At 40.1% G+C, this 18,332-nt stretch overlaps 1 protein-coding gene across 2 annotated transcripts in view; it reads left to right on the top strand.

Annotated features, from left to right (window-relative positions):
• Window positions 1–18,332, top strand: part of numb (NUMB endocytic adaptor protein) — a 65,816-nt gene that overhangs the window by 27,898 nt on the left and 19,586 nt on the right. For both annotated transcript variants that reach the window (XM_083886032.1, XM_083886031.1), the window contains exon 2: window positions 12,377–12,513. In XM_083886032.1, coding sequence (XP_083742158.1) covers window positions 12,388–12,513 — 126 coding nt within the window. In that variant the 5' untranslated portion in view covers window positions 12,377–12,387. The remainder of the gene's footprint in view (window positions 1–12,376; window positions 12,514–18,332) is intronic.

Genomic DNA, 18,332 nt, shown 5'->3' with positions numbered 1-18,332 from the left:
CTCCACTGTGTGTTACTCTATGCACGTTTCCACCCTGGTGGACAGTGTGTGTGACAACATGTCCCTAATTGTCCAGTGGATTATGATGATGTTTCATGTTTGTCTCATGAGAGCTCCATGCTTTTTGCTCGTCTCTGTGTACGTGAACACAGAGAGAGTATAAATGGTCCTTGTGTAATTATCCTCATTAGTGTTGGTAGGAGCACAGCCAGGAATCCTCATGGTACCAGACTCTATAGGAGCCGGGACAGTTCCAACAGGGTTTAGAGCCTGTGTTCCTACATAAGGGTGGGGGAAAAAAATCACTGTTAACACTGCGAAACACTGTTATTGAGGAGGCAGATAAATAACTTCCATAGACCAAACAAAGAGAAAATACAAAACATGACGCAACTACATTTTTCATAGAAATTCCAGCAGTTGGATTGTTTTCCTTTGTTGGCCAGTCCATGTATATCATCAACTGTGTGATGTATTTGAAAGAGTTAGTTATTGTTGTTGTTTTATTCACGTCCTTTAGGTCGTTAAAGTGGCACCGATTTTAATATGTTAATGTTGTTAACACTTAACATTTGAAGATATGCTAAATGCAGCGAGGAACATTTCCATATTTCTAATGAGACTGTAATAAAAACAACCCAAAGGCTAACTGTGCCAATGCATATTATTCACATCTTACTCTCTTACTATCTAATTATTCTCTCTCTCTCTCTCTCTCTCTCTCTCTCTCTCTCTCTCTCTCTCTCTCTCTCTCTCTCTCTCTCTCTCTCTCTCTCTCTCTCTCTCTACCCCTCATGTATCCCCTCTCCTCTTTCACATTCTGTTGCTCTGTCTGAATGTCCTGTACACTCTCCAATTATTAGCCTTTCTCCGTCTGGATCGTGGCCAAACTTGAGGCTAAACCTACCTCACATGACCCACACCTACTCAGCTCAGCAAACACAGCCAGACTTTTCCTCTCACTGCTCATTTGGTTCTCTGCTCCCTTTGACCTCCATTTCTACCTGTACCACACACACAGATACACATTCTTTCACAGCACTATTAATGAAGATGAAGACACTCATAGACACATAAGTCTTAACCCACCAAAAATGTCTTTGCAATTTCAAAATGTCCTCTCTAATATAAGTTTGAATCAAAAATTGTCCTCGCAGCCTGCTGTAGACACACACAAGCATTTATCCAGAAGGGCGTCCTGGGGACTGAAAATAATAAGAAATTAGATGCCCTACTTTTAGGCAGGACACCCTAAAGAGTAAGGACCCCTATTTTATCCTCCCGTTTCCCTGTTAACTTTGCTGAATGGGATCAAAATTAGCAGAACAAGTACGGCGGACAATGTGAGTGTCTTTAAGGGGTTTTATTCTACACACAACTTAATAGGTTGTAAACTGACAAATATAATACAGTTCATCTGTATGTAACTTTTACTGTGAAAAAAAGTTTGGACACCCCGGGCATTATGTCTAACAGTTCCCAGACATTAGGTTCTGCCTTGTTAGGACTAGAGCTGCAACTAAAGATTTTTTTTCGTAATCGATTAATCAATCGATTATTTTCTCAATTAATGGAATAATCCCTTGTCAAATGTCAAAAAACATAGATCAGTGTTTGTCAGACATGATGTTTTCAAATGTCTTGTTTTGTCCACAAACCAAAATGATTCAGTTTTAATGATTTCTTTGTTATATGGAGAAAGGAAATTAGTAAATATTCACATTAGAAGAAGCTAAAACAAAATCTGAAATCTTATTTTAACAATGAAAAAAGCTTCAAACCGATTAATCAATTATCAAAATAGTTGATGATTAATTTCGTAATCGATTAATAATCGAATAACTGTTTCAGCTGTAGTTAGGACCAGGTTTTGGTCTCCATGACGACTATTGGTTCTGACAATGCATTGGATAATTTTTTGCTCATGCAGATTTCAAACACAAGCCCATATGTGTCATGGGATAATGAGCATATTTTTCAACCTGCTTTTGACCTACTAGTCTGCCTTTACAGATTAATCATTGGCTGACTCCCCTCTTGAACATATTTCACTGCAGTGTTTCACACTTGGCCAAAATAATCTTACCTTCCAACATAATTGTAGATTTATAAATCATTTTAAAGCCTAAGTAACCACCCAAAGTGTCAACGTCCAAAGCAAGGTGGAGGACTGATGTCAGACGACCTGTAATGCAGTACTTCCAATCGATCACCCTGATATAGATAAGGCAGCCTAAGTAAGGAGTGTGCTAAATAATGGATGTGTACTCCTCACTGTGTGTGCATTCTTTACGTTAGAAAGTGTTGACCAGTGTGGAGTTACCTGGCGTCATTGTGGCTGTCTGGTTGGTGTATAATACTGTTCACTCTCTAAGAATGGCTATGTCACAGGACTGTATTATGGATCTGTTGCTTTGGCATAAGATGAGAAATCTTCCAACTTTCTAAGCAGCAGCACAAGCACTGGCCAATAAAATCATGTTATGCAAATATTCCAGGCTCTAGCCAATAGAGATAGCTTTATTCCACTCTTTCATGTGCAATATGACACCACAAACACACCCTTATCTACAGATATCATTGTTTTTGTGTCTTTTAAGCATCTAATCTGTTTCTTAACAGTTGTTTTGTAACAAGCCATTTCAAAAGCAGACATCCCCAACTGTATAACTAATATTTGTCTTACTTCAAGGAAGGAATAAACTGGCAGTGATGTGATTCATGCTGCTGTAGCTTTTTATTTTAAGGTTTAACATGAATAAAAATACATATTTAAATGTAAAACATAGCTGACATGATAACTGCTCTGTGACAATCTGGGCATTGGATTTGACTTTTTCTGATATCTGACACAGTGGTTTTGACCAGTATTGAAGCAATACCCGACTGAGTGTCGTATCAGGTAATCTCTACTAGCCAGTTAAACCACGTTTGAAACACTAACGTCGGGTGATATTCACCAACACAATTATAAATATGTGATTTTATTATGTTGTCTGAGTTGGATGAGTCCCTGTGTACCTTCAGGCTGTTTACTGACAATATTGACGATGGGAGTGTTTCCTTGACCCCATCACTGTTTTTTTTTTCATAGGCATGTGTTCGGGTGATTTTCCCGGTGTTAGTGATGGAGGGTAGAGCTTTTCAGGTGGATTTTACCCAAGGTTAGTGTTTGTGTATTAAAATTGAGGGTGACAACATTCAGGTGGCTATATTTATTTTCCAATATCATGCACAGCCATCATCCTCTCACAGGCTTGGTCACTCTGGCAAGTAAACAGGCGAGTAAAACATGGCAGGTAAACCAAGAGATGGCCACTGTGTGTGTTCTATGGCATGATGAAAACTGGTGTGACAATATCGTCATAAGATCATAAGAGAAGGCAATGAAGAAAGGTGACGGCATAAGGCATAAAATAAGTTACACCGGTACTGCAATTTGCATGTAATCATTATTTAGTGTTAGGTTATGAATAATGATAACCTAATGGTTATTTTCTGAAATAATTCGGAAATTATCATCAGCTGGTAATTTCTAGTCTCTCAAAAAATGCCCTTTTTTCCCCTCCCACAGTTGTCAGTGATTCAAGGAGGATGTGCTTTCACATGACAAGGCTCACATGTCCCATGGAAATGGGTAGACCAAATAACAAGTTCCCAGTGCCATTATTTTTTTGGCAGCTATTACCTAATTTTTAACCAATTTTAGAGGCTTTTTATCAGGTCCCCCAATTATGCCTTTCTTGTTTTATGAGATGTATGTTTGGAATAAGATAAGAGATATACTTCAATTAGTCATGTATTGTTTTACTTTAAGATATTTTGATGAGAAATATTTTTTGTCAGGTATTTTATATAGAGTAAAATATACCCGGCGTTAGTGATGGTCTTATAAAAGGTAATATTAGTGTTCTAGGGTTAAGTCAGGGATGAGCTGATACTATACCCAGGGTTTTCCCTGCCTGTCGGTGGCCTGGGGATTTTGGCCACCGCCTTGGTTGAAAAAGGGTTGAAAAAGGGCAGAAAACAATGTTTCCAAAGATCTTGGCACAATAGAAATATGAGAATAGTAGTGCCTCTATAGTGCGGACGGGGAAGGAATGCGCAGGCATTAAAGTTCTCCGTCGCCACAATAAGTTTGGCGGCAATAATAACAATACTCTCACGAGACGGAGATGAGACAAACGTCCTGTGTTGATTAAGTTAGTGAATGAAAACTGAAGTGGCGTTTTCACTAGTGGAACTGGGCAAACTGTCAAAAAAGATGTGAATTCCCACCCTGCCGATGTCCTTGAACGCACCATAGACGCACTGCTCGGCTCAGACCAAAAATTCACCGGAGCAGGTATGACCAGTCGGATACAGTAAGTGTCGGGATAGAGATAAGATTTTTTTTTGTTGCTTTAATCACTGTAAAGGTAATTCTTAATTTAACCACATATGTATTTACTACTACCACTCTGGATCAGTGAGTGAAATATTGATGGAGTGGCGAATGAGTTACAAGTGTTACTAAGTTCCATCCATCCATCCATTATCTACCGCTTTATCCTCCACCAGAGATATTGAGGTATAGCCTTATAAGAATAGGTAAAATAAATGTGCCACCTTGGTTTTAACAAAACCCAGGGAAAACCCTGTATACTCAGTATTGGTATTGGTCCGATTTTAGTCAAGACTAGATAAATGTAAACACAAATCAGCAATAGTATCTTAGCTGAGTCAATTTGTGGTCTGTTTATTTCTGCTTTATGAGAGAAGAATATTTGTTACACAGTTGGATAATTATCTTTGGAATGGCACAGGTGTTGTTAACAGCTTCATGGTTTGAAAGGTCTAAAAATGACCGTGACATTGGTATTGGCAGATACTTGAGTTTGAGACATTGGACATTACAAAGTGTTATCATGCCATCCCTAGTTTCAGCTCAATGTTACAATGTTCAAACGTAGCTCAGGGACAAAGCTGATCTTCCTGGGTGCAACAATGGCAGACACCACTTTACCCTCAATTTAGCAACAGCAACAAGTCGGCTACAACACACTCAGCTCTGCTAATTTCCAAAAGCACCTTGTGTCAGACTCTCTCACTGTCAAGCATTAAAATTACATTATTATTATTATTTTTTTTTACATTTGAGTACAGTGTGAGGCACAAACGGGACAAAAGTCCTCACCAGAAGGAGAAAAGTTTGTTGATGGATTCTGAACCTCATTCCAAACATTTCACATTTTGGCAACACTACACGTTCCTGTTGGCGATTACAGATACACATGCTGTACGCTGGCTCATCAGGTACATATGCTTGGCTGAGCGCTAACACCTCACAAAAATGAATAATATGCTTTCTCACCCATGCACATGACTATATGTTTTCACTTACACTCCCTCTGCCCCCTATTTGTCTCTCTTAGCTGCAGCAGTAGAGGAGGTGTGTGGGTTGTAAGCTGGCAGCAGTGTGAGTGTTAAGTGATTTAGAAGGTGAGTTTAGTAAAGTGCTGTGAGATAAGGCAAAAACACCATGGACCAATAATGGGCCTTCATCTGCTTGTAAGACTCAAGTATTTTTCAGAATAACAATGAAATGCAATATCTAAATGTGTCTAAAACCATATCTAAACCAAATTGAGATTCCCTTTTAGCAAAGATGTCCTTTTCTAGACACGTATGAGTTAATTCCAGGACACATTACATGTCATTTACAATAAGTGCATTTCAACATTTGGGTACAAACGAGAGCTAGAAGTATGTGAGTGCTTCCAATATGCCAAACGATAAGGTGCTAGTCATAAATGCAATGTACAAGTGCGTGCAGTTTTTTTTTTTTTTTTTTTTCGTCTTAGTTGAGGTAGAGTTGAAAGAGGTGTGTTTTTAGTTGGTGGCGGAAGATGTGGAGGCTTTCTGCTGTCTGGATGTCGATGGGGAGCTTGTTCCACCATTTGGGAGCCAGGACAGCGAACAGTCGTGAGTTGGACTAGGATCCTCTCAGTGAGGGGGCAGCAAGCCGGTATGTCGATGCAGAGCGGAATGGACGGGCTGAGGTGTAGGGACTGATATCCTGGATGTAGGCTGGGCCAGATCGGTTTGTAGCATGGAACGCAAGCACTAGAGTCTTGAAGCAGATGCGCACAGCTACAGGAAGCCAGTGAAGGGAGCGGAGTCGGTGGTGCTGTGATTGAATGTGAGGTTTGTAGTATCTACGAGAAGAGACATGAACAGGAATGGGATAAGTGCTCATATGTGAAAGATGGTAACAATTGCAGAAAGGCACTTAGCCTCATTAGCTTCCTTGTTGGACTCCTGCATAGACTCCAATGTCTTTGTCAGTCTTCGTCTGTGGAGGCTGCCGCTTCAAACTGACAGCTGCTTTTTAACCTCTTCTTCACCGGTACCGGGGGAAGCGTCAGACGCAGCAACAAAAGCGGCATAAGACCATATCTAACTAACAAACACAGACATGCTGCATACCCACAGAAAGGTCAGAAACTCAGCTAATATCTCATATAAACCATTCTTATGTTCACAAAACACAGTTAAAACACCGATGGATCAAACAGCAGGAGAGAAAAAAACCGTTACAGCGCACACATTGAAAAGCGGCATATTTGATTATGCAAACAAAAAAAACATGTCCACTGGACAGCGGAGAATCCACAGATTTCAGCGGTACCATTTTTATCACTACAACCAAGATTCCCGGATCCAGCCCCAAAATAAGAGCAAGCAAGCACTTTGAAGAAGTACTAGCAGAAATGTTGTCTTACCTTTGCTGTTTATCAAAACAAGTTATTTCCACAGGAACAAAACCACTTCTAATGAAGAACTACACTTTCCAGCATGCTTTGGGAACAAATCCTGGTCTGATTGATCATTACAGAGCGACATTTGATTGTTCTGATTAGAGAAAGGTGAATGTCCGCACAAATACGTCATATGCATTTATGTCCTTTTGACTCGCTAATGAAGTGATTCACAAGCACATTGATTCTACCGGTTTAAAACGAGCTGTCAATCACCCTAATTGACCAAGGTAAGCAAGAGCTATGGCGCTGCATAACTGAAGACGCTGCAGAGTCACAGAGTCATTTTTCCAAAACAAGTTCTTTTTAGACCAATAGTGATATGTAAATGAAATTAAATGGGTTTTAATACTTTGACGCCTAGACATATCTTTACTAAAACCTCTGTAATTTCACTCTGCTTCACTTCAGCAGCATCAGACTTTGCACAGCTCATGTCCACATGCTGTTACATGACCTCCATGTGTTTTAAGCTCCTGCTGCATATTTAAAGGTGATATTTGCTTTAAAAAGCAATGATTTTTTAGGCGAGAGAAAAAAATCCTTAATTTATGTGGTGTTCCATGTACATTTACTCTGACACAGTGGCATCTACAGTGAAACTTAAGCCCAATTTATACTCCTGCGTAAAGTGCTCTGCGTAGCTACGCAGAGTCCTCTGCGTCGACGCAGAACCTGTCGAAGAGCCTCTGCGTCGTCTCCGGGTGCACGAAATATTTTTTAAGTGTCCGTCACTCCGTCAAGGGACTACGGAGACGGCAAGAGCTGCGATTGGTCCTCAGGACAGGCCGAGCTAAGCTGCTCTGTGCCGGCTCTCAGTGCGCTCCGGGCGTCCTGACAGAGGCGGAGCTGATCCCCGCCGATAACGCCGCTGCCGAACTATAAATACGTCATATCTTAACACACACAGCACATGTTTAGACTCTAAATGGCCTATTTCTCGCCTAAAATTATCTTAAAACTGCGTTCCGTGACACAGAAAAGTGAGAAACGGCCACTTTTTCAACAACAACAGTCTTTCTCTCTCTTTCTTTCTCGGACGCCATTGCTCACTGTAGCCAGAAGCACAACAACCTTGCGCAGCGACCCCTACTGATCGGGCGGGAAATTGCAGCGAGTGTCCGTCACCACGACGCAGAAGTATAAATGCTCGAGGCGTCTCCGTGGTGACGCAGACGGATAACGCATACGCAGTCGGAGAAGTATAATGTGGCCTTTACACCTCTGGTGGAATCTCACAAGTGCTATCTTTATTTTGATACATAACTGCAGAGATTTACTCTATTTAGTTTGGGCATGTCATTTTCGAGCAGGGTCTCCAAAAAGAGGGTCAGGGAAGAAGAGGTTAAAACACCAGAGTAGAAGCTGATTGGTTCTACAAACAACAGTGGGTGGTTTCCTGTGTAATAATCGAGGTTTGAATATTTACATCAAACGCATGCCACGCTGCTTGTACACAAATGCTATTGTCGTGTAGTGTATTGCATTGTTGCGTGTAGCGTATGTTGTACTTATTTGTTGCAGGGAAGAAGACAAAGTGTTCATGAGCAGACAAATGTGTTTTCCTCCTGCTTCTCCTCCTCACTCTGCGGGCTGGTAGTATGCAGGCTGTCACTGGCACTGCAGTGAGCCCAAACAAGATATGACCTAAATAAACGAGTGTGTTTGGAGAGAGCCAGAGTGAAGGATGAAGCGATATTCTTTCCACTCCTCACTCAGTTGTCTTGTCTTCAAACACTTATTATTTTGCTGTCAAGCACATTTTTGTACACACCTGAAAAATGTTAAACATCAACCATTTGCTCTCATCTAAGCCTTCATTAGACATAATCTCTTGGTCCTTCTTCTGACTGCTCACCTTGAGAATGTTTATCTCTGCCTACAGTGTGACAGAGGGCAAGTGGCAACCTGTGATGTCATACATTGGTTTGTGAACTGATGTTTTGAAATTGTGTCGTTTGTTCAGAAGAGTCTGAAATGAGTGTGTTGGGACTGGCAGGTCAAGGTGGTATGGCATGTGCTGTCAGACCAACATTGAATATACTACCTGTACATGTGTTTGTGTAGGTGTTTAATTCCTTTAAAATACAAATTGTTTGTAGCTTTTAAGTAAGTCTTCTACGAACCGGAGGCAAGGGCCTTCCTTGCATTTTGCGTTTTTTAACACAGAAGCTACTATGCATACTTCAAAGTAAAACATCTTTTCTGGCATGAAAGGGGATTCCACAGTGGTTGGGCAATTGTTTGTTACAATCTTAAGTCTCACTATTAGATGTCAATAATATTTAAACGCTGGACCTTTGACGTCTGTTCGACTGTAAATAATTTATAAAATATAAACTAAAACCTTGAATCACAGATGGATAACTTTCAAAGTGTATGGTCATTTTCTTGTAGACTTAAACGTCCCTCAAACCCTCACATATACTTCATTTAGAACCCGACATTTCAGGTTTCAATTTATAGAATCCAATGATATGTTCCAGTTGTAGTCAAAAGTCAGAATTTCTGAGTTCCTTGCAGGCTTTTAGTTCCTAGTCAGATGTTTCCATTGTAATGCGAATCCTGGAGATTGATTTCCAACTGAGTAAGTTGAAGCAACCTCAGATTCAAAGATGGCTGCCACTTGCACCTATAGTGAAAATCTTGATTCCACGTATGTCTTATTTGTCTCTCATTAAGTTATTCATACACATAGCAGTGATCATTCTTGTTGCTCTGCTGTTTGAATCTGCAACATACAGTGTGGAGTGTTGTTATTGACTGGTATCACTAATGATGGCTAGCCTGCGTTTGTGCCCTTTTTTTTTTCCGACTTCTGACATAAATTAATTGCACCTCTCATCAGTCTGTGCTCACATCATGATTGACTTTCTATGAACAAACAGTAGACATGATAAACTGTGCCTGACAATAGTTTTTATTACAGAAGAGGAGAAGAAAATCCACCAACTAAAGCCAAAATCTCTGTGTGAAATCAGTCTCTGTTATTTGAGCTTGGCCACTCAAACTAATTTGGCTAAATGACCGGCTGTTATTTAGAAGTCATATTTACTTAATAAAATGTTGTTGGCTTGTAAATTAGACTAAACGGCATGTTTTCATTTAGATTCAGTCTCTTAAAAAGTTTTCTCAATCCATGTTCCTCCTTTAGTGACAGAAGGAAGTTTGATGTGTTTGTGTGCATTTCGGGGGCCTGGTTGTGACTCAGTGTTTCATTGTGTGCTGCCCACAGAGCTGGAGCCTGAAACGGATAGATAAGACAGCCTCACCTCAAACACACTTTGTACTTCCAGCCATTACTGCCTCACAGGGCAGGATACATTATGCAATCAGACAGCTCAGTCCAGTCAGTGTGTGTGGTAGTTAAGTAGGTGTAAATGTGCGTGAGCATGTGCAGGAGTGTTTCTGCTTGTTCCTGTGTGTGTGTGTGCAGACACACAGACACATTTTGTGGATTAAAAACCTTTTAATCCCACCAGATAAGCATCAGCTGACAACTTGGTGGATGTAACTTGTTAGTCAAGGAATATGTGCTCTGCTCATGTGCTGAAAATCTGAATTGCATGACTGAATGACTCCAGATATGTCTTGGTCCAAGACACATAAGCCTGGTTTCCTCTGATTGATGCACCTCTCAGATCTAGTTTGGATCAGCAACTTTTAATTGGACCTTTGCTTTTTTTTGCACCTACGATTCCCCCGAAGCCAAGAGGACTTACAGTCTGTTTAATGATGTACATTTAGTTTGATTCATGTTGTAGTGTCAAATACTGGCAGTAAATTTTGAGTGCCATAAACGGATTTTCTATTTTTCTTCTTATTTCAAGAGGGTAAAAAAATCCTATTTTCTTGTAGAGCTGTGCAGCTGTGTGCCGTACACAAATCTGTGCACAGGGAGAAGAATGGTTGTTTAGTCCTTGAACTTGGATGCTTCATGTTTATTCCATTAAAAATATTTTTAAAGACTCCAAAGAGCTCATCTTGCAGATACACAAAGACAGTCTGGACCGGATCTATTAGAGGACCAGAGACAGACCAGTGTGATTAGCTGGTCTGTCCAATTAATTTGTCATGGATGATCTAGGCTACAGCCTGAGCTGCTGAAGGAGATGGAGCAGCAAGTCAATTTCATTATTTGTATGTGGATTGAGACTTTTCAGGTGTACATCTTCATCCTCATGAATGTTCCTGGTATTTGCAGTTGGTTACCAATAGTAATTGAACATTCAGTTATGATGTAAAAGCGATGAAGCTAAAATTGTCTGCATATGCATATCATCTGGTGCTGTCGAAACTCGAAATTCTCAGTGGGAGGAACAGACTTTATTTAGGGGCTTTGTTTATTTAAGCTGCATTGACTCACAACTCTTTAATGACTCAGGCTCCAACACTTTTGTTCCTCCTTGCAAGAGACAGCAGTTTACCGTGTCGAGCGCTAATGTCTGTTTTTAAGCCTTCCTATTTACTGGCACTAAACAGCGGCCGTGCAGCACTGTTGTCCTGCACAATCATCAACTTCTTGTCGATCATTAAACACAGGATATTGAGTCATTGAGTTCATTCATTTGAGTTGTTGGAAAATAGTACTAAGAAATATTGAAAGAACAGTGTTCTGCTAATGATTTTTAAGGTGTGTCTAAACATATGGCTGGGTTACACACCAGAACCCTAGTTTGCTGATTTCTGCTATGAGGCTGCAGTACCACTGATAGAGGAAGAGGGAGACAGAGAGCAGCACTGTCGCTAAACCAACTCTGTGTTTGTGTACCGTATGATGTTAAACTGCGATCATATTAGTGATAATAATGCGTCTCTACTACTGCTTTGGTCCCCACTGAAGCGTAAGTGTGTGTGTTCAGAGTTTAGCCACTATTTTAATCAGTCAGAACACAAAAGAAGAGTTATATTTTAGCACTTTATATAACGGGATCAGACTTTTTGTCTTTCATGATGGGCACCACGTCAGATTATCAATCACAGTGGCACGGGTTCTTGCCTTCTTGTTTGGGGACTGGCAACACTGGCAAGTATGACCCCAATCATTGTTCACAACCCTGCACAAGTTCATAGGTCATCGGCAGAGGTGGGAGGAAGCAAGGAGTTGCAGTCATTACTCACCAGGTTGCTGATGTGTCTCGGCTATTTCTCACCAACATTTTTGTTTTTTAACTTTGTCGTGGTCAGGGACGTCAAAGAGGCGGGGGGGGGGGGGGGGGGGGTACTGTTGCCAAATCTCAACGGAACGTTCTTTGGTGTCACTATTCCAACTAACAGAAGCAGCATCCCTCCTCCTCTTCGCCATGTTTATGTCTCTATGTTATGCTGCTTCAGAGCACTTTGTAGAGACTTCAGACTAGGCAGGAAAATAGGAAGAATCTAACATGCTAGGCTTCTTGTTGGTGTGGTGTTCAGTGTCCCACTACATCTCTGTTCTTCAAATATTTTTACACTACACAACACTGGAAATGTGTGCCATCTGACTCTGAAATTACCCGGAATTTAATGTTTGTATTTTCCATCTGTATCTTTTTATCTGACTCAATTTTCAAAAGTGTTTTTTTTTCTCATCACAGGGAGCTCAGTGATGAATAAGCTACGGCAGAGCTTCCGCCGGAAGAAAGACATTTACGTGCCGGAGTCGAGTCGGCCACACCAGTGGCAGACGGACGAAGAGGCGGTCCGCAGTGGCAAATGCAGCTTCGCAGTCAAGGTGACCCTCCCTGTTTTTTTTTCCTCGCACATAAACACACCTGCAAACGCACAAATCTCACACAGAGTGTGACCTTACTATGGCACACTCATACTTCAGAGTAACTTGCATGTCACCCAGCTCCCCAAGGACACTACCCGTGATAAATCACAAGCAGTCAGGCAGTGTGAACGCGGCTTTTATTTAGGTTGCCTTTTTATCTGCTTTCGCCTTCCAAACCTGTGGGATATGTGTGCACAATGAAGTGAGAGTTAAAATATACAACATTTGTAATAAAAACTTCCAATTGTACCTGACAAATGAACAAAATAATTCACACAGCTCTGTGCAGACGATCTTTGAATGCTCAACCTGAAGTGCTGCGGTTGATGGGAGTGGAGAGTTTACTGTATTGTGGCAACAAAAAAACCTTTTCACTTTCAAAAACAGAGCCACAACGATACACTTCCTCTTCCTCACATGGGTCTGATGATCACCTCGACCAGGTTAGAGAGGAATTGAAAACCTCAGAGTCAAGAAAGAGAAAGTTTGACTCTGTAGTTGGTCACTAGATATTGTTAAATGGGGCTGCAGCAATGAATCCATGACTAATTACTAGTTATATTACTATTTATCATTATGGTAACTGGTAAATTGTGAGCGTCTTTTTTCCTTAAAAATTAGTTCCCTGATTTTTCAGCTTCAGTTAAATTAAATTAAATTAAACTTCATTTAATAACATTTTATTTGTATAGCACCAAATCACAACATACATCATCTCAAGGCAATGTACATAGACAACATCATGCAGAGCAGAGAAAGCCAACAATTCAGCAAATACTAGGCATCAGTGGAGAGAAAAATAACTCCCTTTTACCAGAAGAAGAAATCTCTGACAGTGCCCAACTCAAAGATGTTCAGCCATCTGCCTCGGCCGGTTGGGATGAAAGGAAAAATGAGGGATAGAGGAGAGGTGGTGGGCAGAAAGGGCAGAGAAAGGACAAGAGGGACATGAGGGAGAGACAGAAGAAAGAGACCAGGAGCAGATAAACAACTGTGTCAAGTTATAAGTTCATACAGGACAGTTAGGAGTCAGTGATGACATGTTTATAGAACTACAGTCATTTATATAAGCAGCAGCAGAAATTGTTGATAAAAAATTTACTGATATCGACTTTTAATTATAGCATAATAATAATGTGATGAAATGTATGATAGTAATAATAATAGTAGTAGCCTCGAAACTGGATTTGGATCCTGCAACCTACAAGATGAGGAGACAGAGAGAGAGAGAGAGAGGAAAGGAAGGAAAGACACAAACAACAGAGAGAAAGAACAAGGTTAATGACATATAATGACGTCATATTCATGCCCTGAGTGTGAGAGAGTGAGGTTGCGTGCACCACAGGAATTCCCCCAGCAGTCTGGTCTATAGCTGCATAACTAAGAGATGGTCCAGGTTTCCCTGAGCCATCTCAAACTATGAGCTTTATCAAAAAGGAAAGTTTTAAGTCTAACTTTAAATACAGAGAGAGTGTCCGCCTCTCAAACTGTCATTGGGAGTTGGTTCCACAGGAGAGGAGCCTGGTAACTGAAGCCTCTGCCTCCCATTCTGCTCTTACAGACTATGGGGACCACAAGTAAGCCTGAATTTAGAGACCTAAGTGATCTGAAATGTGTTTTGTGAAAATCCGGATATCAGATATTTTATTGACCAAACGAATCGAATAGTCAAATAAAATAATAATAATAATAATTGTTGTAGACCAGTTAAGTGTGCATTTGTGCAAGAAAGGGGAATTTTAAATACCTTCACAGGGCAGAGGAAGTGAGGTAGTGGAGAAAAGAAAATGATGATGAGGTGATTTTTGCACCGGTTTGGACCAAACAAGCATATTCCCTTACATCTGGAGATTCTGATTTGTCGGCTGAGGTATCTGTGTAGCACTACAATCCTTTATATTAATGCTGTCTTGTGACATTTTAGTTAAAGTTTCTAGCCCTTGTGAAGTGGATATAGCATGTGAGCTTATTACAATTTCAATAACATTTCTATTGATTGTTCAGCCCCAGTGTATTAGGAGTGTGTGAAATGCCCAGCATTGAATGTTTCCTCTAAGTGCTCTTCCAATTTTTCCTCCAAACACATGTGTTCTTACATACCTTCCTCGTGACCTAATGCTCCCCATAAATTCTCTTAACGCTGTGTTCAAAGATAGACTTGTCTACTAGTAACTACTCTACTCCTCCAGATGTACGGTGCCTTCTTATATTTTGTTTTAATTTAACACACGGCAAATCAAATCAGCAAAATAACTAGGGCTGCAACTATGGATTCTTTTTTCACGATTGACTATTCTGTCAGTTATTATCTCAATGAATGTATCACTTGTTCGGTCTATAGGAATTTTAGAATATTTTGGAAAATGTTGGTCTCTGTTTCTCAAACCTCAAAATTATGACTACAAACCAAAATGAATCGGTTTTCATGAAACTTTCAAACATATTCACATTTAAGAAAGCTGATAAACCAGATAACTTGATTTAATTATTAAAAAAGATTTTCCAATTATCAAACAACAGTCAGTATAGTCAGTATGCATACTTACCATATTTTAAACTCTAGGGAACTGACCACCATGCACATTATTCCTGATCATTATTATTATTTTTTATACTACTGTAGTTTTTTTTCTTACCTTTAAAATTAAACTATTAAGATATTGAGAATGCCACTGCAAACTACCACGCTACTCCTGTGTCTCCCTCCTCCCCCTCCTGCTTCTCATCTCCTGCTCTTGGTGGCTGAAAGGAGCTTATTTGTGTGGGTTGAAATAGTTGCAGTGGATTCATCTCTAAAAGTTACAGTATAACAAATAGATTAGTGGAGGAGTCAAAGTTGTGTGGGGAGAAAAGGAGGGCTTGTGGTGATGCTTGATGGTGAAATTTAAGTGGGAATTTTCCCTTCTCATCTTTGACACTAAGTTAGAGTTAAAGATTATTTGTGGGACTGAGCCTTTAACATGTCATACAGCAAGTGTGTTTGATTTGTACAATTTGTTCTGGACAAACAATAATGTTATTGTTATGTACAAATGTAGATTTACAGCTGAAGTTAGTGTTCAAATGAAACTGCATGTGTGTTGTTTACAAACTAAAGATACAGATAAGACCTGTATATCCTTGGCAGGTTTAATTTTTTAAATATTTAATTGTGCGTTGTTTTTCGAGCTCGTCTCTTGCCGTTACTCAGCTTTGTAAGGTTGCTACAGCTCATTTTGTCAAAAATGTGACAGAATCTTTGCTGGAGCTGATTTATGTCCAATATCCTTGATTAATTCCTGGATTTTACCTGCAAAGTCACCTTCGCCTCTGTGACATTGATATGATTTCATCCAGTCTTTCTTTGGCCGATGCTGATCTTGTTTTGTTTAATCAGGGCAGCTTATGGTAGATCATTTTCCCTTCACCTTATAATTAATGATAACAAATAATCAAAGCTGGTGGTTACAGCTACATACTCAACTGTTCAGACATGAGACACAAGTATCATCTATTTCTCTGAAGATTCAAACAGTCTAAAGAGACAGACAAAAAGATTAAAACAATGCAGGGCTGTTATTTATTTCTAATTGTTTTGCAGTCTTGATTTCACATGCTCCTCCTTATCAGCTGCTTCAGATATTTACGAAATGTGGATTTAAATGCACCCCAGTGTTTCATTCACTGTGTTTATGTTAACTCTGCTGGCCCTTCACACCACAAACTTACACCCAGGGACTGAAAAATGTAAATAAGATATCTCTGAGATTCCTCACTAATAAAAAACGAAAAAAACACGATAACATAAACACACAATATCATAATATATATAAACTACATCCAGACCCACTGTGGGTTTAGTTGCAAGTGAGTCCACAAATAAACTGGGGATTAAGAACCAAATTAATTAAGTGCTCCTATTAAATGTGAATATTGAAGCATCCTGAGATTTGTTGCCAGCAAGATACTAGCAGGAGTGTCATGCAACACTTAGGATTAAAAACTCAAGTATTGAGGCTGTGTTTTTAACTGGGCAAAATGTTATCCTTAAATATCCTGCCCGTCGTCATCAACCAATGAACCGAGGCTCACAGACTTGTCTTCTGTGTTGGAGTTATATTCACTTATGTCATCCTGTCCCATAAGCATGTTGCTGAAAACATGATCATCAGGGTTGGAGAGTGGGTCGGCAGCGTGGAGTTGGTCACTCCAGCTGGCTGCAGATCGTTTTTATCTGAAAACACTGCTTTCATTAGGGATGATACAATACTTAGTGTATGTATTGCTCTGATACTGTTTAAAAATCACTCTGTCAGATATCAGAAAGAGGAAAATCTAATATCTCATTAAACCCATCTGTTCAAACGTTATTGTTAAAGCGGAACTAGACCGGAAGTTTCTTTTTTGGTGTGTATCTGCGTCTTTACCTTGTTTATGAAGCCCTGACGGTTCGAAACAAACAGTTCAGCCATTGCTGAGAACGCTGTGTTTATTGTAATCTCTGTTGTAGTTAGGGCTGCAATGAATGTGATTATACAGTTAAAGGCAAACTACTCCGAAATCATTTTGATTTGCCGACATAACAAGACGTTTTAGAACGTCATTTAAAGATTTGGGAAACATTTTCTGGACCCTACAACTAACTGATTAACCAAGAAAATGATGGACACATTAATCGTTTAAAAAGGCGCCTTGGATGTATAGCCTCAGCCTCTTCTCCTGGCAGTCTTATCCTCGATCTGTGGCTCTGCTGCTTCCGCTGTCTTTACCAACAGTTGCCTCCTCCTCCTCGTCCTCACAACAGTTTGTGCACGTTTGTGTTTTTTACATTCCTAATTGTGAGCACACATGTGTTCTCATGCATGGTTGGTGTGAATCAGAGTTGTGGTGTCGCTTGTCTTAAAATAGCAGGGAGGGAGGGTGGTGACAAGCACAGGTCAGCGTCACTCGCCTTGTGTTTATCTATAAGGGAAGGGTAAGGACTTCCTGTCAGGCACAATGGCTCCTGGAGCGGTCACAGTTCTGAGTCTGAAGTGACATGCAGCAGGGTGTCAAGGGGGAAGGAGGGGAGGGAGGCATAGAGAGTGGAGCTGGAGGAGGTGATGTCGGTGGTGACGTGGTTGGAGCTCAGGCTTTCCTCCAGGAAAATGTTAATCAGAGAAAAAGTATTGCGTCAATGTCCTGAGCTGCATCTGAGAAATACTGGCTTTTGGTGGTGGTCACATATAGTACAGCAAATTAAAATGTGTCATACTGAGTATATTCTTTACTAGATGGCTATTTACTAATTACCTTGTGAACTGTGTGGCGTTTATGGTAATTTTTCTTTTCATGTGAAAGCACAGAGAAGGGAAATAGGTCTGTAAAAATCAAAACAGCAGCTACACTTGTAATTGAACTGCTCTCAGTTGCAAACTAACCTCCCAGATGGGAGGTTAATTGTGTTTCATACATGATAATACCTTGAATATAATTAGGTTATGTTGGTTTGCCAAGACCTTTGATGGTATAGAATTATTATTATTATTATAATGAAAAACATGACCATGATGATGTTCACAAGCTGTCGTATATTGTGCAGGATTTGGCAACATCTATTGGTGATGTTATATGATGCAGATGAATATCACTTGTCTCACCCCTCCCTTCAGAGTGTGTTGCAGAACATATGTAGCCCTTGGATCAAAATTCAAAAGATGTTTAGTTTGTCTATTAAAAATGGACAAAATGGCAGCCTTGGTATAGAATACCTTCTGCTGATGTTAAAGTAAAGTGCTTATTCTGTGGTAATAAACATA

This window comes from Microchirus variegatus, assembly GCF_963457635.1.
Source record: "Microchirus variegatus genome assembly, chromosome: 3".
Lineage (NCBI taxonomy): Eukaryota > Metazoa > Chordata > Actinopteri > Pleuronectiformes > Soleidae > Microchirus > Microchirus variegatus.
The sequence above is the reverse complement of the archived record's forward strand: the minus strand, read 5'-3'. Positions and strand labels throughout refer to the sequence as shown.